The sequence below is a fragment of the Pristis pectinata genome, chromosome 2, assembly GCF_009764475.1.
Source record: "Pristis pectinata isolate sPriPec2 chromosome 2, sPriPec2.1.pri, whole genome shotgun sequence".
Taxonomy (NCBI): domain Eukaryota; kingdom Metazoa; phylum Chordata; class Chondrichthyes; order Rhinopristiformes; family Pristidae; genus Pristis; species Pristis pectinata.
Genome location: NC_067406.1, coordinates 54,686,803 through 54,711,572, shown reverse-complemented (window position 1 = coordinate 54,711,572; position 24,770 = coordinate 54,686,803). Strand labels below are relative to the sequence as shown.

Here is a 24,770-nt window from a genome sequence, read left to right as displayed (position 1 = left end):
TCTCTCTCTCCTCTTCACATTTCCCCAATCAAACCATCTATGACATTCCTCTGCATTTTACTCTCTAATGATTGAGATGAGGGTGTAAGAGTAGAATCCAGAACAAGAGACAGCACAAAATTTAGAATGTGTGTGCTACTGCAGAGTGTTACATGTTAGAAGTTGCTGAATTTCAACAAGATGTTAAAATATTTGCCTCTTTAATTGAATACCAAGACAATGTGTCAGTATTTTGAAGAGCAGCAGAATTTTCCCAGCTGTCTTCAACCAATGCCATGGACCAACCATGATCTTAACAAATGGTAGATCAATTCTATATTTGTTTGTTTCTTATGATCTTTTGTACCTCCATCCAGTAACAGTTGTACCAGAGCAAATTTGCTGTTGATACAAAGTTAGGCAAGTTAGTAGGTTGTGAGGGCAAAAAGAGCCTGCAAAGAATATAGATTAAGATAAGATCTTTATTAGTCACATGTACATCGAAACACACAGTGAAATGCATCCTTTGCATAGAATGTTCTGGGGGCAGCCTGCAAGTGTCGTCATGCTTCCAGCGCCAACGTAGCATGCCCACAACTTCCTAACCTGTACGTCTTTGGAATGTGGGAGAAAACCGGAGCACCCGGAGAAAACCCACGCAGACACAGGGAGAATGTACAAACTCCTTACAGACAGTGGCAAGAATTGAACCCGGGTCACTGGTGCTGTAAAGCGTTACACTAACCACTACACTATCGTGGCTTGAAGTTAGTGAAGTATATTGCAGGAAAATGTAAGGTTATGCATGTCAGAGGAAAGAATGTAGAAGCAAATTATTATTTAAACAGAGTGAGACTACAAAAATGTTACAGTACAAAGAGGTATGGGAGTCATAGTACATGAAACACATGTACCTGCCTCCACATCCTTTTCAGTTAGCATGCAGGTACAATGTTAAAGGCAAATGGAATGCCAGCCTTTTTCAAAATTTATTGGAATTTTCTACCTCAAAGAACTGAGGAGGTGGAATCATTGTTTATAAAGGTGAAGAATGACAGACGCAAATTACAAAGGAGTCAAGAGATGTGGGGAGAGAGCAGGAAAGAGATCTTGAAGCCAAGATTGGATCAGCTATGATTTTACTGAATGGTGGAGCAAACTCAAGGGACCAAATGACCAACTCCTTCTCCTTCCCTTCTTAACATTTCCTATGCCAATGTAGCAAAGTAATATGTCTGATTAAATGAAAAGGCATCAAGGAAGTTGTTCCTTTGCCTTTGTGGAATGGAAGAAAGCATTTTTCAACTGCCCATCCACAGCATGGAAGCAGGCCTTTCTGTCCACTGTGTCTGGGTCAATCATCTATTACCTATCTATACTGATCCAATTTGCCACACTCAGACCTTAGCCTTCTATGCCATGGCATTTCAAGTGCTTATCTAAATACACCTTAAATGTTGTGCGGGTACCTGCCTCTGCATCCTTTTCAGGCAGTGCATTCCAAATTTCAACCACCCTTTGCATGGAAAAAAATTTTCCTCAGTCCTTCTCTAAAACTCCTATACCTTACGTTCAGTCTGTGCTAACAATCTGCTGGAGGTACTGAGCAAGTCAAGCAGCATCTGTTGGGGGAAAGGAATTGTTGACGTTTCAGGTTGAAACCCCGCATCAGGACCCAATGTCGACAATTCCATTCCCCCAACAGATGCTGCTCGACCTACTGAGTTCTCCTAGCAAATTGCTTGTTACTGCAGATTCCAGCATCTGCAGTCTCTTATGTCTCCTTCAAGCTAGGTTATCCAGTTTTAGATACATCAGTTATGGGGAAAATTTTCCTATCTATCCTATATATATATATCTTCAAAATTCTGTATACATCAATCAGGTCTTCCCATCCCTCAGTTTCTTTCACTCCAAGTACAGTATATAGAACATTACAGCATAGTACAGACCCTTTGGCCCACAATGTTGTGCTGACATTTTATCCAGCTCTAAGATCTATCTAACCCTTCCCTCCCACATAGCCCTCCATTTCTCTATAATTCATGTGGCTATCTGAAGAGTCTCTTAAATGCCCCTAATATATCTGCCCCCACAACCTCTGCCGGCAGTGCGTTCCACGCACCTACCACTGTGTGAAAAAAAACATACCTCTGACATCCCCCTTGTACCTACCTACCCCCCTACTAGTCTCCCCTCATAACTGAAACATCCTAACCCAGCCAACATCCTGGTGAATCTCCTCTGCACTCTCTCCAGTGCAGGAGAACACAGCGCTTTCAATCAGACGGCCTTGCATTTGCCTTTGCACGAGTCAGTCATCCCACCACCTCAGACGGTGAAGAGGCCAACGGGAGCACCGAGCCGTGGTAGCCCAAGTAGCGGACGTTACTTTACCTTCCCGCAGCTGGGCGGTTCCTGGATGTAGATGTTGCTCATGGCAGCGGTTTGGAACGGAAGTCGGTTTGAACTCCCGGAACCCGCGCGTTACGGCCTCGGCCTCCCGCCCGCACTTTGCGCCATGTCTGCAGCCAAGTTACGTTCAAAGGCAAGCGGGGCCACCCGGATCCGGCCAGTCAGGGCAAGCAACACAATGCAATATCAGCTTGCGGCAAAACGCGTCGACCTTTCAAAGCCCCACCACTACTCCCCAAGTACACAGTTACACATCCCCTCTAGAACAAGCCACCAGGCGACATTTGACGCCGAGCGGCAGAGCGACCAACTCTTGCCGAGATGGTGGTGCGCGGCCAAAAGTGTCCTGAAAGCAAATGGGCTCCAAGAATGATTGTTGTGATGTTTGCTGCACAAACTGAAGCATTAATTATCGAAGAAGGATAACTTGCTTTAATTTTCTTTTGATATTCTGAAGGCAAAGGTAAATTGTCACGTTTGCTGGTCTTCTTATAATGTTTGCTCTTCGTGATCGCGGTTTCAAATAATAGCGGAAATCCGGCTATTGGGAAGATGTTCAAAGGCGCACCAGTAAGTGGAAGCTGATCGGAGGACCTGCGCGCCAGGTTGTGAATGGAGGTTTGCAATGGCTTTTTCAGGTGAATAGAAGAATAACATGTAATGATTTGTACTTTCTACGCGGTACTCTGAGTTTTCTTAAACGTTTTGGTAATTTAAAGGGAGGGAAATATGATTCAAATTGGATCCTAATTTCATCGTTTGGAGAAACAGATCACTGGATGGTGAGGAAAAGGAAACGACATTCACCGAGAGAGATCTTTCGTCCTTTCCCTCCCTAACAACTGATTTAATTATCTGTTACAGATGTTAAGAGCGATTTGATGCTTTTTTAAAAAGAATTGCAAGAAGTTGATACGAATTTCGATCGCACGTGGCGTTTTAACCGTTATTGCAAGGGCTTGGGATATAACTAAAACTAAAATATTTGGTTATCAGTGGCCTTGGCAAGACCACTCGGTGAAGTTTTATTTCCTTACGGAAGGATTAGTATATTTGTTTTACATAAGGTGCAATAGGGGTTCACTAGATCAATTTCTGGCATTAAGGAATTCTTCTACAAAGAAAAATGGTTCTATATTCTGTAAATTGAAATGTTTTACATTTTTAATGGGCTTGACATCATGGATACTAACAGGCTGTCTGGAGGGTTTGTTTTTCCTACCTAGACAGTTTAGAGGTCTCAGGATAAGAGATGAAGAGAAATGAAATCTGAAAGTGTGAATCTTTGGAATTCTGTACACCCAAAGAGCTTTTGGGTTTACACCCAAAGAGCTTTGGGTGTTCAGTTGATGAGTATCAAGACCAAAGTTGGTGGACTATAAGGCACTTAAATGAATTGAGGATGTTAACACACAGCTGGAATATGAACTCAATGTCGAGGTTTAAGTAAGATCTGAATAGTAGAACAGACTCATTAAACCATATGATCTGCTTTTGCTCTTTTTTGTTTTTATGTGATTGATTAGTGAGAGGAGATTTCAAAAGTAAAGATTACGCTTGAACAAATTATTTGAATTCTACTAAGCTTTTTTTCAATTACTTGTGGAAAGGTGGGACAAAATGTGGGAGGAACTATCAAACATATCTAAAGTTCACTTGCATCACACAACTTCCAGCAATAGCCATCTCCAACAAGACAATATAATTGCCTCCCTTTGATGTTCATTGCTAAGTACCTATCATAATTGAAGAAAAATTTAATTAGACCATCCGTATAAATACTCTGGCCATTGTTTAGGTATCATGCAATCAGAAACTTGCCTCATAACTCCCCAAACCTTTGTCATCATTTACTACCCACAAGTCACAAATGTGATGTAATCTTCTCTACTTGCCTGGGTGAGTGCAGTTCTAACAATACTCTTAATACACAATGTCATCCAGGATAAAACAGCTGCTTGTTCTGAACCCCATTGTCTCCTGTAAACATATAGCTCCACCATGTCTGCAGTGTGTGCCATCTCCAAAATACACTGCAAACTTCTCAGAGTTTTTGAAAGCAGCTTCTAAATGAGTAGCCTCTAAAACCAAGAAAGGCAGCAGTCATACAGAAATATCACTCAATTTCCTCTTCAAATCACACTGCTTTGATTTGGAAAAACAATCTGCTGGAGGAACTCAGTGGGTCGAGCAGCATCTGTAGGAGGAAAGAAATTGTCAACATTTCAGGTTGAAACCCTGCATCAGGACTGAGTTCCTCCAGCAGATTGTTTGTTGCTCCAGATTCAAGCATCTGCAGTCTCGTGTGTCTCTGTTGATTTGGAAAAATATTGAAACGCCGTACCTAATATCATTGCAAGATTGTCCTTAGCACAAGCACTATAGTAGTTCAAGAAAGTGACTCTGGTGACCTTGCATCCATCATTGGGTGGGTACTGGCATTCACCATCTGCGGAAAAATGGTAACTTGGATGAGAACTGAAGAACCACTGCTGGCTGTAAAGTTCTATCACAGCAAGATATCAACACTTTCAAAAGGAGGAAAATAACAATGAAAAAAGAACGTGTCGTAGCACCATACTAATTCAATTCGGTTCATTCCAATTTCTTCCACACTACAGCATGTTAATACATACATGTTTAAGATGAGATGTCACAGCAATGTCCTGTCTTTCGTCTTGGATAGACATAAAGCATCTTGTAAAATTGTTTCGGGGAATAGCAAGGTGGATGTCCAGCAATCAACATTACAAAGCTGTTACATCTTTACTGTTTGTGGGAACTTATTGTGTGGAAGTTGACTACAGTGTTGCCTATGTTCCAAGATCTGTCGCAGTAGGGGATTAGTGGGCAAACAGGAAAGGAGTGTAGTGTCCCCACTGACTTGTTGGAGTGCTTGGGCCATGGGCACCTCAGGGTGGGGGTGGAGCATTCAAGGTGGTATTGAGGGCACACAGAAGCCCTGTGTTGATAGTGGAGGGAGTGAATCACCTACTCGCACCCCCCTCATTCCCCCCCCCCACCCCACCTCTACCAGTGGCAAAATCTACAAGTCTCATATTGCCCTAATCAGTCAGCTTGGATCCCACGGAGCTGGAGTGTAAGCAAGTCATTCTCAATCCAGAGGGACTGACTAAAAGGGGGAAATAGTGGCTTAGGAGGCGGTGTGCTCCTGCTGCTTATGCCAGGCTTCTGTACTCTCCTGGGGACCTCGGAGCCATCCCAAATGCTCCTCCATTAGAGAGAGGAGCCATCTGACCTGCGCCTCTATTTTCATCAAGGTCACTGCAGCCAGGTAGACCTTGAGCTTTGCGCTGGGTCTGGGGTTGTGATCTTCAAATATTTTTTTTCCTCAGCTGGTCAAAGACTGTGTGGCACACTAAAGATTATACTGAATTTAATCATCAATGCCTACCTTCACTGTGATATGGCTCTCAAGATATGGGAAGCAGTCCATATTTTTCAGGGTCTTCTTAAAGGGAGGTGTTTTACAGAGGGGCATTGGATGTTAAGGGTATGGCCCATTCTCACTTGTGTTTCAGTAAATGTATCAACAATGACTTGCAGCTACACTTCCAAACATGCACATACAAGTATGTCTGTGTACTGCAGCTCAATGACTCAGATTGTGGTGACCTTAATTCTGGAGTGGGAGTTAAAGAACTTCCCTCGTCCTTTGAATGGCTCCAGTCCAGTAGGAAGTTTGCTGGAAGTAAGGTATTACCAAGAGAGATTGAGAAAAGTGTTGGGGTGATGACAGCAGTCTGCATTAATCTCACATAGAAATTGCAGAACAACATCTCTAGGTGCTTCTGGATGATAGAATGAATAGAATCATTTATGTAAGAATTGGGAGATCATTAAACTTTTTTTTCAGTGAACTGTTAAAGATAAAGTTGAATGACAAGTTTAATTTCCAGATTGAGGTTGAAATGGCCAAGGGTTTCCAAACGTGTGATTGAAGGAGAAGCTGAGAATGAGGGGCTTATGGGGAAGGAGAAGTGTGGGGGATGCCATTGGAGAAATGGAAGGAAGGGCTTAGAAGGAATGAAGGAAAGGGGTCCAAGGAATAGGGTGTAGATGAGCATATGTCTTTTTGTCCACATATGCTTGTCTGTGGTCAGAGTATATCTGTGTGTGCTTACAGTATGTGTAGGTGTGTCTGTACAACAGAGCCTGGACTCCTATTGTCATGAACCTCCTTTGCCATTGGATCAAGAACGGAATCTATGAAGACCATCTGGTAGCTGGTGTGCAGCAACCACTCCACATTGAAACAATCATTTACAAGTATCCTCTAGACCTTGAAACTAGAGTGGGTATATCATCCTTGAACCTGAGCTTCTGCTTTCGAAGAAGGCAACTTTGGCCATGTTTCAGAAATTCTCCATTATCTGTAAAATTCTTGGGATGCACTGAGACCATGAAATATATTACATGTAATGTTGGTATTGGTTTATTATTGTCACTTGTACCGAGGCACAGTGAAAAACCTGTCTTGAATACCGATTGTACTGATCAATTCATTACACAGTGTAGTTACATTGAGTTAGTACAGAGTGCATTGATGTAGTACAGGTAAAAACAATAACAGTACAGAGTAAAGTGTCACAGCTACAGAGAAAGTGCAGTGCACTAAGGTGCAAGGTCACAACAAGGTAGATCGTGAGGTCATAGTCCATCTCATTGTATAAGGGAACTGTTCAGTAGTCTTATCATAGTGGGGTAGAAGCTGTCCTTAAGTCTGGTGGTACGTGCCCTCAGGCTCCTGTATCTTCTACCCGATGGAAGAGGAGAAAAGAGAGAATGTCCCGGGTGGGTGGGGTCTTTGATTATGCTGGCTGCTTCGTCAAGACAACGAGAGGTAAAGACCAAGGAGGGGAGGCTGGTGTCCGTGATGCACTGGGCTGTGTCCAGAACTCTCTGCAGTTTCTTGCGGTCCTGGGCAGAGCAGTTGCCATACCAAGCTGTGATGCATCCAGATAGGATGCTTTCTGTGGTGCATCGGTAAAAGTTGGTGAGAGTCAAAGGGGACAAACCAAATTTCTTTATTCTCCTGAGGAAGTGGAGGCGCTGGTGAGCTTTCTTGGCCGTGGCATCTACGTGATTTGACCAGGACAGGCTGTTGGTGATGTTCACTCCCAGGAACTTGAAGCTCTCAACCCTCTCAACCTCAGCACCATTGATGTAGACGGGTGCATGTACACTGCCCCCTTTCCTGCAGTCAATGACCAGCTCCTTTGTTTTGTTGACATTGAGGGAAAGGTTGTTGTCATGGCACCATTCCACTAAGCTCTCTATCTCCTTTCTGTACTCCGACTCATCGCTGTTTGAGATTCGGCCTACGACGGTGGTATCATCTGCAAACTTGTAGATGGAGTTAGAGTAGAATCTGGCCGCACAGTGGTGAGTGTTTCGGGAGTAGAATCGAGGGCTGAGGACGCAGCCTTGTGGGGCACCAGTGTTGAGAATAATCGTGCCGGAGGTATTGCGATCTGTTGGTTAGAAAGGCAAGGATCCAGTTATAGAGGGAAGTGTTGAGTCCTAGGTCTCGGAGTTCGGTGATGAGTTTGTTTGGGATTATTGTATTGAAGGCAGGGCTGTAGTCAGTAAACAATAGTCTAACGTAGGTGTCTTTACTGATCAGATGTTCCAGAGCTGAATGTAGGGCCAGGGAGATGGCATCTGCTGTAGACCTGTTTCAGCGATAAGCGAATAGCAGTGGGTCAAGGTTGTCTGGGAGGCTGGAGCTGATGCGTGCCATGACCAACCTCTCAAAGCACTTCATGATGGTGGATGTCAGAGCCACTGGTCGGTAGTCATTGAGGCATGTTATCTTGCTTTTCTTTTGTACCGGGATGATAGTGGTCTTCTTAAAACAGGTGGGAACCTGAGATTGAAGCAGGGAGAGGTTAAATAAGTCCGCAAATACTTCTGCCAGCTGATTAGCTCAAGGTCTGAGCATACGGCCAGGGACACCATCTAGGCCAGGTGCTTTCCTCTTTCCAGGTGCTATTCCTCAATATCTTCCAAAAAGTATTACCTCTCTTGAAATGACAATGAAAGATGCATCTAACTAAAAACATCTTGCATTCTTATTCCAGCATGGTTGTTATATATCAGTTCTAATTTCAAAATACTTTATTTCAGGCCCAAATAAAGACAGTATCCGAGCCGGATGCAAGAAGTGTGGATATCGTAAGTAGTAAACATTGAGAATTCTTAAACCCCATTCGTGCTAGAGGACTTTGCTAGTCTTCAGACCAGCGGTAATGTCTGATGAATTTTGTAATCCATCATTTTGTTGTGCAATTCTGTTTTATTGAGTTTTTTGGATATTTGATGGTTTGACTTTTTTTTACTTGTATTGTAATTGGTACTTCTCATAAGAGGGAATCATTTTCCACTGATCACAAGTTAGAGTTTGCTGTTTATTGTAAGTAATCAAGGTTAGATTATCTGCACTACATGATATGTAGATTTGCCATGGATTAGTTTAAGTTTTATTTAAATCTACTTTGGTTTTCATTTTAGTGCACAAAATTACGTTTCCACGAATATACAACTATTCAAATCACTACTTTAACATTCATTCCATGAAAAAAAACAAATGCTGACCCTGGTAATACTCCATGTTTTATTCAGAAAATGTTCCAATCAAAATAATTTTTTCATATATACTATGGGGACTGACTTTGAGTGTGTGTGGGGGGAGGGAGGCAGGGTGGAAACAATTTCTGTGGGGAAAGACAGTATCAATGAACACACTGACTCTGTGAATAAAGTTGAAACTGCCCATGCTATACCCAAAACACCCATTTGTTTTAATTAAACTACCGGTTGTGCATTCACTGCTTTAGTTCTGGAATTATCTCCTGTTAGGAGTTTCCAGATGCAATTTTGCACAGTTCAGTTATAATTTCAGTTTTATTTGAGCTCCCTTGCTAAATCCTATTATCTTGCTCCATCTCCTGTAAGGTCACTTTAAAACATAATTCACCAACAGCACCTTCAGCTTTCCCCCATAATCTCATTCAAGCCTTTTAAATCATATATCGAACATTTTAGGATGTTTTGCATGTTCAAGATAGCATTTAAATATGGTTGTTGATCAGTTAGTATGCAGCAGGATCTAGACAACATTTGGCACAGATGGTGATAAGAAACGTTCATGCCACAAAATTGCCCAACATCAATCATCTTCAACAAGAGAGAGTCTAATCATCTGCCTTTGAAATTTGGTGACATTACCATTGCTGAGCCCTCTACTGTCAATGTCCAAGGGGTCAGCAGTGACTAGTCACAGAAATACAGGAAAAACAGGTCAGAGTCTGGGTATCCAGCAGCAAGTGGCTCACCTCATGATACCCCAAAGCCTCTACGCCATCTTGTAGGCACGAGGTAGTAATGTAATGGAATATTCTCCATTTGCCTGGATAAGTGCAACTCTTGCAACAATTGAGAAGCTCTGCTTGTCTGCTTGATCAATGCCCCATCTGCCACACTATAGGTTTATTCCTTCCACCATCAGTGCACATGGGCTGCATTGTATATCATCTATCAAATGCGCTACAGTTATTCACCTAGGCTGCTCTGACAGCCCCTCCCAAGTCCAAGATTTCTACCACCAAAAAGTACAGGAGCTTCAGGCATGTGAAAATATCATGTTTCCATCCAAGTCACATACCATCCTTCATTGCTGGGTCTAAATCCTGGAACTCTCTATCCAATAGCACATTGGGAGTATTTTCCCTAGAAGGAGCACAGCAGTTCAAGAAGGTGGCTCACCATTATCTTCTCAAGGACATTTAAGGATAGGCAATGGATACTGGCATTAGCAGTGGTGCCCAGATCCTGTAAAGTGGATTTTTAAAAGGGAGAAGCAGCAATGAGAAGGTGGAGGGAAAGGAAGGTATAGAGAAATGCCTGACGGAAAGAGGAAGAAGGGATAGAGAATGAGATGAAGTTAAGGAGTTGGAAGAAAAAGAAGGAAAGTCTTTTTTAATGAACTTGAGAGTTCAGATGGAGTTTAGGTTTCAGAATATTTTACAGCACAAAAAGAGGCTGTGCCTGCTGTTTGATTAAAGTGTCCAATTTAATTTCACATCCCTGCTATTTTCTTTACAAATCAGCAAAATTGTTACTTCATATGTATGTGTCCAAATGCCTTTTTATATGTTCCCATGGTATTTGATTCTACCACCCATTTGGGTTGTATGTTTGGACCTGAATTTTCTGTATAAAGAAATGTCTCCTCATTTCCTCTCTGGTTCTTTTATTAGTTATTTTAAATCTATGACCTATTTGCCAGAGGAAATAGATTCACCTTTCTTGCTCTATCAAAACTGCTAATAATTTTGAATTCCTCTATTAGGTCTTCTCTTAAACATTTCTGCCGTGAGGAGAGCAATCCCAACTTCTCCAAACTCTCTCCACATGACTGCATACTTTGTACAGAACCTTGACATCTTTGCAAAGGAGTGATGCCCTGAATTGTATACACTATTCCACCTGAAGCTAAATCAGAGGTTTGTTAAGGCTATTATGACTTTCATATTTTTGTACTCAGTGCCACTATTTACAGAGCAAAGTATCCTATTCTTAACTAATTTCTTGATATACCCTGCAATATTTAAAACGATTAAATAGACACCCATGTGCTCTGCTTTAGAACCACTCTCAGTTTACGCAATTGGGAATCCCATTTTATTTCACCAGAAGTGAATCATTTCACACCACATTAAATCCCATGTCTTGCCTGTTTAACAGTTTGCATATGTCCTCCTGAAATCTTGCTCACTGTGTTGCAGAGCTTTGAATCATTTGCAGCCTTCAAAATTGTACTCTTATATCCAAGCCAAGTACTTCTATGTACAACAAAAAAAACAACAGTCCCAATAGTGAGCCCATGGGATCGCACAACATAGTTTTCTACAGTCAAAAGAGCACCTATTCAGTAATGATTTTTGCCTTCTATCCTTTAGCTACTTCAGTGACTAAGTTACTTTTACCTTAAATGTACCTCTGCTAATGCGGACTTTGTTCAGTAATGCAATAAAATGGCAGGTTACAACATGTACTCAAGTCCTAGACTGGATTTGAGTAACAATATTCTAACGTGAAAGCAGCATTGCTACCAATGAACCAAACTAACAATAGGTTTGGACTAGTTGAGTCTGATCAACAAGTTATTGTATTTTATTAAGTTTGAAAACTTTTAAAAAAATATTCTCAAGGTGGCCATCCTGAGAAGGAGCTGAAGTGTCATCTGCATGAACTGCTTCAGTTCATGTGATGAAGGTACTTGCATAACGTCATTGGATGAGGAATTTTTTCTCAGTGATGAAGTGTCCTTATCAGGACAGTGTCCATGGGATCTGCTGCCCTTATTCTCCTAAGCATGGGTATTGCAAGTTTCAGGGATGCTTCTGAAAAACCCTGTATCCTGAGTGATGCACTGTTACCATGGTACACCGTTGGTGAAAGGAGGGATGTTTTAAACTAGTGGGTCAGGTGTCAATCAAGCTTCTCAAGTGTTGTGCTGGAACTAATCTAAGCAAGTGCAGAGTATTCTTTTATATTTGTGAGTTAAGTCTTTTGAGACCAATTTGAGGAGTTGGGATGCGGGAGACCGGGAGTAATATCACCACTCTCTGACCTGCTTTAGTAACCATGGCATTATTGTGGCTGAAATTGGTACTTATTGATCAGTGGTGATCCTAAGGTATTGATGATGGTAATGTCCAGGGTTAGACTCTCCCTTGAGGGCAATGCTTCTTCCACTTGTGTAGCCCAAATATTATTGCCAGTTAGCAAATGTTTTTGCCACATGAATGTTATTTATGTTTAGTTCCATGGGGGCATGGTCTGTTGTATTATTCACCAAATTATGAATGGAATGTTGCACTGGCAGTTGTTCCCAGATCTTAGTTTGGTTATATAATAAAGAATTTTATGCTTCCAGCTGGCCATCTAACTTTTGAGTGTCGAAATTTTGTCCGTGTGGACCCTCAAAAAGATATTGTTCTGGATGTCAGTAGTACCAGCAGTGAGGACACTGAGGAGGAAGAGGAACTTCAGCAGTTGCAGGATATTATTAACAAAAAAGGTATGACATTTCACTTTGTTACTTCAGTTTTAAAAAACTATCTGGTTTATAATCGGCCTATGTTTTTTTTAAATATTCATTCTCAATGTGTGTGTCATTGGAAAGGCAAGCAATTCGCAACAAGTGAATGACTTGCACCATCTTTGTAGAATTACCTTGTAAAGGCCCTAGAGAAGATATGTAAAAGATGTATAAGAATGGGTTCAGGAACAAAAGGTAGAATGGAAATTAAGAATCAAAAGTGTAAGACTGGATCAGGATCCAGAGCCTGGAGAGATGCCGGCTTTTGCACAGTGTTTATACAACATGATGTATGTATGGGATGACCTCTGGATTATTAAACTATCTAATATAAATTGCAAGTAAAGAAAGGATTAAATATTTCTTTGAAAAATATCTGAGCAAAAAAAGTCTGAGCAAAGCAAAACCATCTAAGCAAACTGAAGGGAAACAATGAATGAAAAGCAAAAAAAACTTCAGAAGCTGGAAATCTGAAATAAAACAGGAAATGCTGAACAGGTGAGTAGCATCTGTGGAGAGAGAAATAGAGTTAAATGTTTTGGGTTGATTTAAAAAATATGTGCTCTATATCATTCAGGTGAATGGAATTGAATTGAAGGTGTGTTCTTGTGATTGATCCCTTTGAAATTCAACTTGAAATGAGGAAATCATTTCTGACTTTGTGTGCATGTGTATATCTATTTATTTCTTTGACCTTATAGTTTCTTTCATGTTCCTCGTTTTTAAATGTTTTGGAAGATGATACAAAACTACAAGTGCATAAACAGAACCACATTTTCACACTCACACAATCAAACTCTTTAAAAATCAAATGTAGTATTAATATGGTAAAGCTTTTCATGGTACACTGATCTGCCAAGTTTAAGCCACAAAAGGTGTACCTATTCATTGCAATAAAAGTTTGTGCTCAAATGTATTTTTAACTTTGTCACTTATGTTAAAAACAACATTATGGGACAAATAAACGTACATGGTATTTGGATACAGCACTTTTTGACCTGTAGTCGGTCTCAAGTTGAGTTTTGTTGGCTATCAGCCAGCTTTCCCTGTGTAATCTTTTAAAATATAAATTGTTAGTTTTGCAGATGCCTCCAGTAGTTCAGTCTCTCAAAACATAGAATTCCATTAATTTATCTTCAGTCAATCTTAAAAATAGATGATGGGTAAATTTCCTACTATATGGATGCAAATTGCATCCATATCTGTTTCCAATGCAGTGGTACAAGATTTGAAAGTATGCAAATTTCATCTCAAATTTGAAGGGCCTTCACTTAGTTTCTAAGATTCTGACCATAGTTGCGTGTGTGAGTGCTCCTTATCTTGTTTCCGTTTGCACCACTTAACTACAACTATGATAAAACCAGAAAATATTGGAAATGCTCAGCAGGTTGGGCTGCATCTGTGGAAAGAGAGACAAAGTTCTGATGAAGGGTCTTCAACCTGAAATGTTAACTCTGTCTCTCTTCCCACAGATGCAGCCTGACCTCCTGAGTATTTCCAGCATTTTCTGTTTTTATTTTAGATTTCCACCATCTGTGGTTTTTTGGGATTTCCACTTAACTACAGCTACTGTGTAGATATTGTATAATTTGGACTCTCCCTTTTGCTTATCAGACCTTCATTGTCCACAAAAATCTCTTGCTGTACCTATCAAATGTAGCACCTACAGTATTAACAGATTTCCCCATTGCTGATCATCAGTAGTTTGGAACGATGGGAAGCAGAGAACTTGGGTTGAAAATGGATTATAGAATTGGGATAGCAGTTAAATGCAGCCTAGGGCAAAAAGGCAGAATAAGCTTAATAAATGTTACAGCAGAGATAAAACGAGCAATAAGACCAATTTAAGATGCGAAAGTCAGTTGTCCAGATAATTTTATTTAATATTTTCCTCTGCTAATTTCTTTTAGAACCAAAACCAGATGATGAAAAGAAAGACCATCACAAGAAGAAAAGGAAAGATAAGAAAGGTGAACGCAGGAAAAGGTAAATATGCTGGTGACTGGATAGAAAATTTATGTTATGCACAATATAACTTCTCACAAGTGATTTCAGTAGTTTTTAATCTGAGTTGCAAGAAATTATATTTGATCTGTTGATTACATTTTTAAAATGTTGAAATCAGAGTAGGCATATTTTCTTTAATTTTTAATAAATCCCATATGATGAGGTCAAAGAAACTACTAGCAAAAAAGATGTTTTCATTTTGCTGGAATCTCCGAAAAACTCCTTGTTATATTGTTGATTGCCCATTTTTATATTATTTCAGTTATTTTGTTTCCATATTAACTCTTCATTAAAAGGGTATTACATTTAAAAATAAATAAGAGAGGATAAAGATTCAAGTTGTTGCAGTTTTAGTAAGTGTTAATTTCTATGTGTTTGTTATTAGTTGTGCAAAGTTTAGACATATTAAAATATGTTTAATATGTTTTACAAAGGAAAATTAGCTGTCATTTTCAGTCTTCATCACAAAATCTGTGCTCTCCCTTTCAATTGCAAGCCCGACACAACATCAGTATAATTTAACAAATGAGCCATCAGAACAAAATTTAGTTTCAAAATATTTTGGGTCCTACTGCATGTCTCACCAGTTCAAATCAGTATTATAAAATATCTTAATCTAATTTCCTAAAAAAAAATGAGAGCCACATAGTGCCCATTTTACTCGTTTCCTACATCCATGTCCCCTTGCATTCTAGTGCTCTGTATATAATTGAGCCTGCTGATCTAATATGTAATGGAATTCTCCCTGTTCCTGACATTTGCTTAATTACCTTGGTCATTCGTATTATTAGTAAACTAAACACACATCACTAAGAAATCAGGACCAACAGCACTGGTAGAAAGTTAAATACAGGTGGATTGAAACTAAAGCTAAAGCATACATCTCCCCTGTGTAATGGTAGGACAATGGGGACTTGAATATAAGGCCTCTTTCTTAATGTGAATCAAGTAGTCTGACTGAGTTCTCCAGTCTATTGTTCTGATTGGAACTATAAAAGCTAAGACAACTGGAAAGACTACTACTGAGTGAGCAGTCCTTCCACCTCATTTTACTATGGATTTTGGGAGGGAAAAATAGAGTAACTGATGTTTAATTAAACATGTTGATTTCTTAAGATCTCGTTCATCCAGTGAAGACAGAAGTGAGAAAAGGAGCAGAAAACATAACATCCTTAAGAAGAAAAAGAAAAATAAGAAAAGAAAGCACAAAAGTCACAAGCATCACCAAAAAGTTAAGAAGAAAAAGGACCGTACCACTTCTTCATCTTCATCAGAAAGTTCTAGTTCCTCTTCCGATGGTGATTAATTCCATACACTGTTCTACTCCCAGGTCTGTACTGGAAGGCAGTTTGTGTTTAAATGCTTTTCTGTGTAGATGGATATGGCTCTCTCTTTCATGAATATTTCTTTGTGAATTAGACAAGATGTTGGCAAATTATCTAAACTTATAAGCAATGTCCATTTTACTGCATTGGAAGTTTTGTTTGTAACTTGCTGTTGTTGTTGAATTTTACATGGAAAATGTTCAGACAGCATTCTATCATTTGTGAAAACTCAAATGGCTTTTACTAATGAAGCATTACCAAGGTGGCTGTTGTGTCTTTTGATACCTCAAGGTCAATATTTGATCAATTACACAAACTACAAGAAGCACTCAAACAAATATAAAAAATATTTCAATATTTATAAAGAATGATTTTTTTGACATTTTTCTAATACAGTCAACATAATTACTGGATTTATCTGTGCACGTAGAAATATAGTGTGTAAGCATGTTTTTATGGAACAAAGTCTTATTGATATTTCTCTGCTGTTTTTTAAAAATATATTTCTATAAATGTATATGCTTCAACTGATTCATTTTCAAATCAGACATCTTACCGTAATAGCCCAATTCTGACTTGCATAAGCTTGACAAACTTTTTCAATAATTTATGACCTTAAAAGATCAGTTCCAGTGATTTATGATACAATTTGGCCATAGATTAATTTTTAAATATTTGGAGCAAACTACAGTAAATTATTTGTAATCTTAGCATATAAGCAAGGCCACATAGTAATATCCAATAAGAAAAAAGTTTTGAAATCCATGTTTCAATACATTCTGATCTAACCTGTGACATGCAAATTTTAATTTTAAAAGAATTATATGGCCAGTTGCTATTAACCAGGTCTTATTGGTGTATAATAATTGCTCAGTTGGATTACAGAGAATTTCTTCAGTACAAGAACTGGTGTTCATAGCCGTGGAAAATGAAGCAGTATTTCTGAGGGGAGGCAGAAGACTTTTCAAGGACCAATCTAGCATAGAATACTGAAAGGTTTTATTTCTGCTTCAGTGTATAACCTAGAAGGAAGTGCTTTGGCCCATCTTTGCTTTGTTATCGCAATTCAGAATAATTCCACTGTTAACACAATTCGGAATAATTTCACTGTAACTTCCTTTTTTGTCTCCAGTGTTTATCCATTTCCTGTAAGGGACTGAACCTTTACACCTCTAGTTCTAGATACATTCAGCAAGGGAAATATCCTCAGCATCCATTCTGTCAAGCCCCATCAATAATCTTGTAACGTTTCTGTGAGGTTAAATCTTTCCTTGTAAGTCAACCCTTCATTCCAGAAATCATCCAAATGAATCTTCTGTCCACTGAGATGGTTCATTAGATTAATTTCTTGGATGAAGTTTGTAGTACTTGTGTGTTCTCTCACCAATTCCCTGAACTGTTGAAGCAAGAGTTCCCTATGTCTGTACAGCACCAGTCTTGCAATAAAGTTCAATAGTCCATTTGCCTTCCAAATCAGTTAGTTATAGGTAAAGTCTGGTACCTATTGTGTGATTTATTTAAAACTCATTGTCCAGGATTTTGTAGTCAGGGTTGAAGCAACAGTGCTCATTTAAAATAAGAAAGAGCTAGCAATCACTGGTTTAAATTTTCCTCTTTCCAACATTATTAGTGTCAAGTATTAGTTCATAAAGCATTCTGGCATCTGGCAGTGATGGGCTGGGAACCAGTTTAGCTACCTGGCCATCAGATTGGCCAGGTAGCTAAACCCACTAAAGAATTTTCTTGGCAACAAACAGGAAAGGAAAAGCACCTTTTTTTTGGTATATTTAGCAGACAGCTGGAATATAAAGGTTCTTTAAAGTAAAATCTGTTTTAATATGGGAATTACTGTACCTGTACATAAAACTAGAGCCTGAGAATTTGCTAAGCAATGATTATGTAATCCTGCCACTTAAAACTTGCCTAGACCACTTGCATCAAAGATTGACTTTTCTGGGTTTTTGTTGCATGAAATTTCTACATACTTAGCTTAGAAATTGGATCCATTTTGTACGCTTGATAAAAGTGATTTTTACGCAGGTTAATTTGCACTACTAATTGTCCCAGTGAGACTACACCCATCAGAAAATTGGCCTATGTATTACTGTGCACTGATCACCTTAACACAGCTGACACTTTCCCAGTATCAAATGGTGTACTTTATGACCATACATCACACACTAATGTTACCACCATTGCCAGCATTAACTGGACTTACTGTGTGCAACCTACAACCCTTGTTTATCACTTTCAGAAAAATTAGACTGACATTGTACAGAGATCAATTAAACTTTGTATTTTAACATTAACATCTTGCAAATGGCTTGTGCCTGCTCCAGTTTTCAGTGGTCTGTGCCAGTAGTTGTTCCTTCACCAGTCACAGCCTCTTTGAACAGATAGCTTCTGAATTCCATTCTGCAATCGCTCGCCTTTCGGTATCCCATACCTCACGGTGGAGTGGAGCCAGTAGCAACTTGGAACTTGTTCAGTTGTAGTGCATTGCATGGAAAGTGACTAGGTGTGCAGGTGCTCAGCGTGATCTTACTTCCCTGTCCTTCTTCCTCATCTCCATGGGAGCCTTTTATGCAGCAATTCTGTGACTAGCAACATGGAACGTACTTAGAGCTCTGACGTGTTTCCCAGTGATCAATGCCGCAATACTGAAGCAGTTCTGAGCTCTTCATGCAGCTTGCAGTAGGGATCACAGAGGTCCCATTTCATCACAATACCATGTGCAAAACATGTGCTGTTTTTAAAGTTTCAGTTTTGTCAAAATTAAGGATGAGATCAAAAGGGCTTAGAATGATGTGCACTAAAACTGGATTTCTAAACACAGGTTCTCATCAGTTTAACTGATTTCCCTTGATTTAAAGCAACACCCCTAACATCAACATCAAAGATGCCAAACAATGTTATCCCTACGTGCTATTATTTTATATTAAATTGGTTGTGCTATCTGATAATTAAGTTCACATGATAAATTTTGCCTTCTCAACTATCATTTCTTTGCTCAGATTCAATTGTATGATACTCAAAATAGGGGCTTACGTAAGTCAAGTTTATTATCATGTACACAAGTACAGTGAGTTACAGGTAGCAGCAACAATCTAGGTGCATAAGTTTAGACAACACACAAAACATAAAGTATATATGAATTATACGATAGTGAAGAGAAAAAAAGATGGTGCAAAATAAGACATTAGTGCACAAAACACGGAGACAAGTCTGTAGTAGTGCAAGAGGTGGTCCGTAGTGTCCCATTGCTGAGGTAGGATTAGGGTAATGCAGGTCGGTTCAAGAACCTAATAGTTGAAGGACAGTAGCTATTCCTGAACCTAGTGGTGTGGGATTTCAGGCTTCTGTAGCCCCTGCCTAATGGTATCAGTAAGAGGGCATGGTGAGATCCTTGATGAGATGTGCTGCCTTCATGATGCAGCCCCTCCTGTAGATGCTGTCAATGGTGGGCAGGGTTGTGCCCTTGATGGATGCATCAAAAATTACATATTTAGCCGGTCACTAATATTATCCGTTGAATTATTTTATCTTTTAATGCCTTCTTTAACGCTTTTGCTTGAAGGTTTTATCCTATGCCATAACAACTGGCTCTGCAATTAATAGTTTAGCGCAGACTAAGGACTCTGAACCATTTAATAAATAATTGAATAAAGTGGGGAGCTGGAGGCAATCATATGTTGGGATCAGCCAGATACAGTAAGGAATCTTGAGACTTAGGTACAGAGAAAACATTACTGGGAATTAAATGTTGCAAGGTATGATATAATCTGAAAAGGTAGAGAGGAAAAAAAGGGGAGTTGAAGAAACAATATTTACTAGGGATAACAATAATAATAGAAAAAAAGGGACACAGTTGTAACAAAGACAAATGATCAATAGAAAGAATAATAAAGGATCAATCACACTAATATTGCAGTCTCGAGGCTATCTAGCAGTGGAAGAGAGATGGAAGAGGTATGTTGAAGAATTAGGGAAATGTGTGAAAAAACCCGTAGTAAGATATTCGTGGTGAATTTCAGTTATTCTGATATTAATTGGACACAGGAGGTATGTAAGGGGGAATAAGGCAATTGAGTTCTGACAATATATTCAGGGCACCTTTCTAACCCAAAATACAAGAAGGCTAACGGAGATCTGCTGTAAAATTTAGTAATGGGGAATGAAGCAGAGCACATAAGAAATATAAAAATACAGAACTAAATGATACTGACCATCACATAATATATTATAAAATAATATTAGGGAAGGATATAAGGATAACAGAAACCAAATTGGAGAAAATCAGGTTTTGAGAAGCTGAGAATATATTCATATTTATGTGTTTTCAGGACTTGGGCACCACTGACTGGCAGTTATTGACCATTCTTAATTATTCTTAAGAAAGTGGTGGTGAGCTGCATTTTCAACCATTACAGACCTTCTGGTGAAGATACTCCAATTACAAAGTTGGGTAAGGACATGCAGGATCCAGACCTAGTGATGATAACATGTTTCCAAAGCAGGATGGTGATGTTCCTATGCGCTGAAGCTTTGCTGAGGTTGTGGGTTTGGAAGGTTCTTTTGGAAAATACTAGGTGAGTTACTGCAATGCAGTTTGAAAATGGTAACACTTCAATTATTTTACCCCGTTTGGCAGAAGGAATGAATATTTAAGGTAGTGGACAAGGTACTGGTCAAGTAAGCTGGTTTGTCCTGGATGCTGTCAAGTTTCTTGACTGTTGTTGCTGGTGTGGTCATCAGGGCAAGTGAAGAATCTTTCATCATGATTATGCCTTGAAGATGCTGGAAAGGCTTTGAGGTGTCAGGAGGTGAGTCACTTGCCAGACCTAGCCTCTGACTTGCTCTTGTAGCCACAGTATTTGCATGGCTGATCCAGCTCAGCTTTTGATCAACCATGACCCTTGGGTTGTTGATGGTGGGGGACTCAGCAATGATAAGGGCCATTGTATGTCAGGGATGGTGGTTGGACTTCTTCTTGTTATAGATATCTGCCTCACACTGTTGCAGTGAGACTGTTACTTGTTACCTATCAACCCATGTCCAAATGTTGTTGAGGTCTTGCTACACCCCATCATGGGCTGCTTCATTTGCTCAGGAATTATGAAATAGAACACTGCAATCATCAATGAACATTATGATGAAGGGAAGGTCATCAGTGAAGCAACTAAAGATAGTTATACCCAGGACGCCACCCTACAGAACTTTTACAGTTATGTCCTAGGACTAGGGTGATTGACCCCCCCCAATAACCACAACCATCTTTCTTTATGCAAGATATTACTTCAATCTTTGTAATGTATTCCCTTTAATGCCCATTAACTTCAGTTTTACCAGAGTTCTTGATACCACATGCTGCCTTGATGTCAAGGGCAGTTGCTCTCAACTCACTTTGAAATTCAGCTGTTTGGTCTGTATTTAAACCAACATTATGATGAGGTCCTGGCGAAACCCAAACTTGCCATCAGTGAGTAGGTTATTGGCGAATGTGTGCCAGTTAATTGTACTGTCAACGACAGCTTCCATTACTTTGGTGATGAATCTGGGAAGATAAAAATGGGCAACAATTTTGACAAGCAAGAATATTGGACAATAATGGGAAACATTTAAAACTGTGTTCAACAGAACGCAGGAAAAAAGGAAAGAATAGATTCCATGGATGAATAAAGACATGTGAACAACTGAGGGTAAGAAAAAAGACATATATTACACACATACACAGCAGAGGAACCTATGAGAAAAGAGAATATGAAGGTATTAAAAGTTAAAAAGAACCCAAGGAATTAAATTACCAAGGAACATAAAATAGTAAATTATTTTACAGATACATTAATAAAAAAAGGAATGTTGTTATAGGAAAATGACTATGAAGGCATGGACAAGTCTATACTGCAGGAAATGACATGATGGAAGAAATATTAAATCATTATTTTGTTTTGATATTTACCAGGGAGCTAGGATATTGGTTGATGAGGTGATTAATGAAATACATGCATTTAACTTAGAAAAAAGGAGATACATAAAATAAATTAATCAAACTCAAAAAGGATAAAACACCCAGTATGTATAGATTGCTTCATACAATGATGAGGCATTGTGTCAAATTACTTTGAAAGTCTCTTCAAGGAACCATCCCAAAGGATCCAATGTCTCCTTCTTCTCCAAGGCTTTCAGGACATTCTGTGCAAACCATATGGTCAGACATGCTTTTCCATGGAAACTTTTCTATGAGAAAGAGGTAATGCGGCAAGGTCCAACCAAATGGAACATTCTGTGGCAACAAGGCCAGGCCCATCCTTGACAACACTGAAGTCAGGTAGAACCTCAAACCTAGAGACACTTGGAGTTTGCATATTCAGGCTCTGTGCACAGCTTGTTGTGATTGACTCTGGACCCTAAGGCCAGTTCAGCCTGGTTGCAGATGCTGATCAATCTGTGGATCGACAGTGGATCTGAGCAGAAATGGCGATTTCATCCATGTATAGGGAGGCTTTGTTCTGACTGCCCCTCCTGCCTGGGATCATCACTCCTCATGCCCATGTCCTTCCTGATGGATTCAGCAAAAGACTCTATGCAACACACAAACGAGTCAGAAGGGAGAAGGCAGCCTTGCTTGACTCATGTTTGGTGAGGAAACTTTCCATTTCCCATTCCCTAATTTGGACTGTTCTACTGCTGTCCATGTAGACAGAAGTATCCAATTCCAGATTCCCTCCCCAAAGCCCATTTTGGAAAGCATGTCCATTATGTATGTGTGTGATACAAGTTGAGCAGGCAAGTGTTTGGCCTCCTGTCCCACATTGAGTTAATGGTATCCCTGAGCAGTGCAAGGTTGTTAGAAGTCATCCTGCCAGGTACAGCACAAGTATGGTCCAGGTGGATGAGGTGGTTGTCCAAATCCTTGTGTGTTACCAAGAGGGCTAGAAAGGGTCTTTGTCCTGAGCAGCTGCATAATGCAGGACTGTATGTTTGTTCCCAGGAATGCATAGGAATGAGATGAACATCAACGAGGTCATTAACTTGGTGAAAGATGTACTTCGGTCTGCTTGAAATTTATTGATCTTCCGGTTCAAGAAGATCTCTGCAAGCAAATGCTTCTGACTGGCGCATTCCATCGTGCAGGAATACTTGCTGAAGAGCGCACTGATGCTCAGTACAGCTACCGCAAAGGCTCCTTGGGGAAGAGCCAGAGTCTATGGTCCTGCCATCACTGAACACTGAAGAACTGTGCCCTGTGTAACAGCCTCTCAAATTTTTCACTGATGCTGTGTTTAAGGAGTAAACACTGGTGGTGTAAAGGAATGTATTGAATTGATTGGTACAATAAACATGCATAATTACATGACCTAATTACATTCACTAGATATGAAGTATATTTTTGGAGAAAAAAATGAATATGTGGGGCCTTTGTGCTATTGAGAAAAGGCAGCTGAGAGATGACCTAATAGAGGTCTTTTACATTAATGAAGGGTTTGAGAGTGGATACACAGAGAACGTTTCCACTTATGAGGAATAATACAAGTAGAGGTCATATTTACAAAATAGTCGTCATGAAATCCAATAGGAAAATCAAAAGAAACTTTTAACCCAAAGAGCAGTGGGAATACAGAACATGTTAATACAGGGAAATTTTGAGTGAATAGTAGAGATACCTTTAAGAGGAGTAGAACTAGCAAATGAGGGAGAAGGAATGGAGGGTTGACAAATGAGGAAAGGTGGGAAGAGGCTCAAGTGGAACATAAATGTGGGCATGGTCTGATTAAGCCAAATGACCTGTTTCTGTCCATATGTCCTACATAAGTCTATATAACGTAATATTTGTAGGGCAGCTTTTAATCTTTTCCTTTTAATTTTTCATCCTTATATTAAAAATTCTTTGCAGTTGTGAGTGGTTTATACAGAATCAAAAAATAAATTGATCTCTATTTTTCAGATCGATCCAGAGCACATTGCTATTGCAGAATTTCATGTCTTAATTCAATTAATGGAATATGTTAGAACATTCATAGAAAAATCTTATAAAAATAAATGATTTTTAGCAGTTACATTCCCATCACACTGAATTGAGCATTCTTTTGTTCCATGGGTGCCGATTTATTTTCTTTCCCTCAATCTATTTGCTGGGTAAATACTTTTATTTGTAAACTTGTTACAGACATAAAAAAACTCAAACCACACGTTTGAGAGATTATACATTTTTGTTACTACTGCATACACAATGTACTTGCCACAGTAATCATTTTTGTATATAGAATACAAATTACGCTGACCTTTGTATTTTTTTTTATCTAAATGAAGTGCAGCTAACATTTATTTTTAAAGTAGAATTTGCTTAATTTACTTAAACTTATGAGAGCTTGATTGCGGCAATTTCAGTCTCTACTGCTGTTGCTAACAGTTCCTCTTGAGCAATTCTATTTGTGATGGGTGGTGGGGCTGCTAATGGTGATGGTTGCAGTGTTGTTTCCAAAATTCCTTGTTTGTTTTTCTTTTTCCCTGCAAAGAAGACGTGGTTTACAGTCATCATTTTTTGTACAAGAATGTAAACGAGATGCAGATTATATAACATGCAATATGCAGCTGCATTGAATCCATGCGTCAAATTACTAAGTTTTCATTTCAGTTTTATAATAGAAAATCACAGATGCACAATGTAATTTAACCCATACATTGCCATCAAATGTGAGGTATAATCACATGTGCAAAAGTACCTCCCCACTGTATATGTATGCTCTCACTCACCTGTTCATCTTTTGGGGGACTTAAATTTTAAGAAAATGCCTTTCATGAAAAATCTTCAGCATTTTTTCACAAACTTGTCTCTGTCCACGTGAATGAACGCTGCACAATTTGCACACTGTATCGGAAAATTTGTTGCCAGATCGCATGTTTTGTAAAGCTTG

General features: G+C 39.4%; 2 protein-coding genes across 4 annotated transcripts in view; one reads left to right on the top strand and one right to left on the bottom strand.

Annotated features, from left to right (window-relative positions):
• Positions 1-2,798, bottom strand: part of cwc27 (CWC27 spliceosome associated cyclophilin) — a 145,532-nt gene extending 142,734 nt beyond the window's left edge. Inside the window, exon 1 of the mRNA XM_052010356.1 lies at positions 2,377-2,798. Within this exon, the coding sequence (XP_051866316.1) occupies positions 2,377-2,418 (42 nt within the window). The 5' untranslated portion in view covers positions 2,419-2,798. The remainder of the gene's footprint in view (positions 1-2,376) is intronic.
• A 188-nt stretch (positions 2,799-2,986) lies between these two features.
• On the top strand, positions 2,987-23,937 carry srek1ip1 (SREK1-interacting protein 1). 3 transcript variants are annotated; one of them, XR_007958618.1, is made up of 7 exons: positions 2,987-3,032; positions 8,545-8,592; positions 12,359-12,502; positions 14,434-14,509; positions 15,647-15,860; positions 20,199-20,320; positions 22,847-23,937. XR_007958618.1 is itself a non-coding variant. In XM_052043704.1 (5 exons), the coding sequence occupies exons 1-5, from the start codon at positions 3,020-3,022 to the stop codon at positions 15,834-15,836; spliced, it is 471 nt and encodes a 156-aa protein (XP_051899664.1). In that variant the 5' UTR covers positions 2,987-3,019; the 3' UTR covers positions 15,837-18,173. The 3 variants fall into 3 exon arrangements, 1 of the variants encoding a protein (XP_051899664.1); XR_007958619.1 differs by having other exon boundaries at positions 20,199-20,444; XM_052043704.1 differs by lacking the exons at positions 20,199-20,320; positions 22,847-23,937 and having other exon boundaries at positions 15,647-18,173.
• The last annotated feature ends 833 nt before the right edge of the window (positions 23,938-24,770 follow it).

What these genes read in the sequence shown, in the direction of transcription:
- srek1ip1 (XM_052043704.1), top strand. An exon ending in ATGCAAGAAGTGTGGATATC is followed by an intron (nt 8,593 to 12,358) that starts GTAAGTAGTAAA and finishes TTATGCTTCCAG; the next exon opens with CTGGCCATCTAACTTTTGAG. An exon ending in GGATATTATTAACAAAAAAG is followed by an intron (nt 12,503 to 14,433) that starts GTATGACATTTC and finishes AATTTCTTTTAG; the next exon opens with AACCAAAACCAGATGATGAA.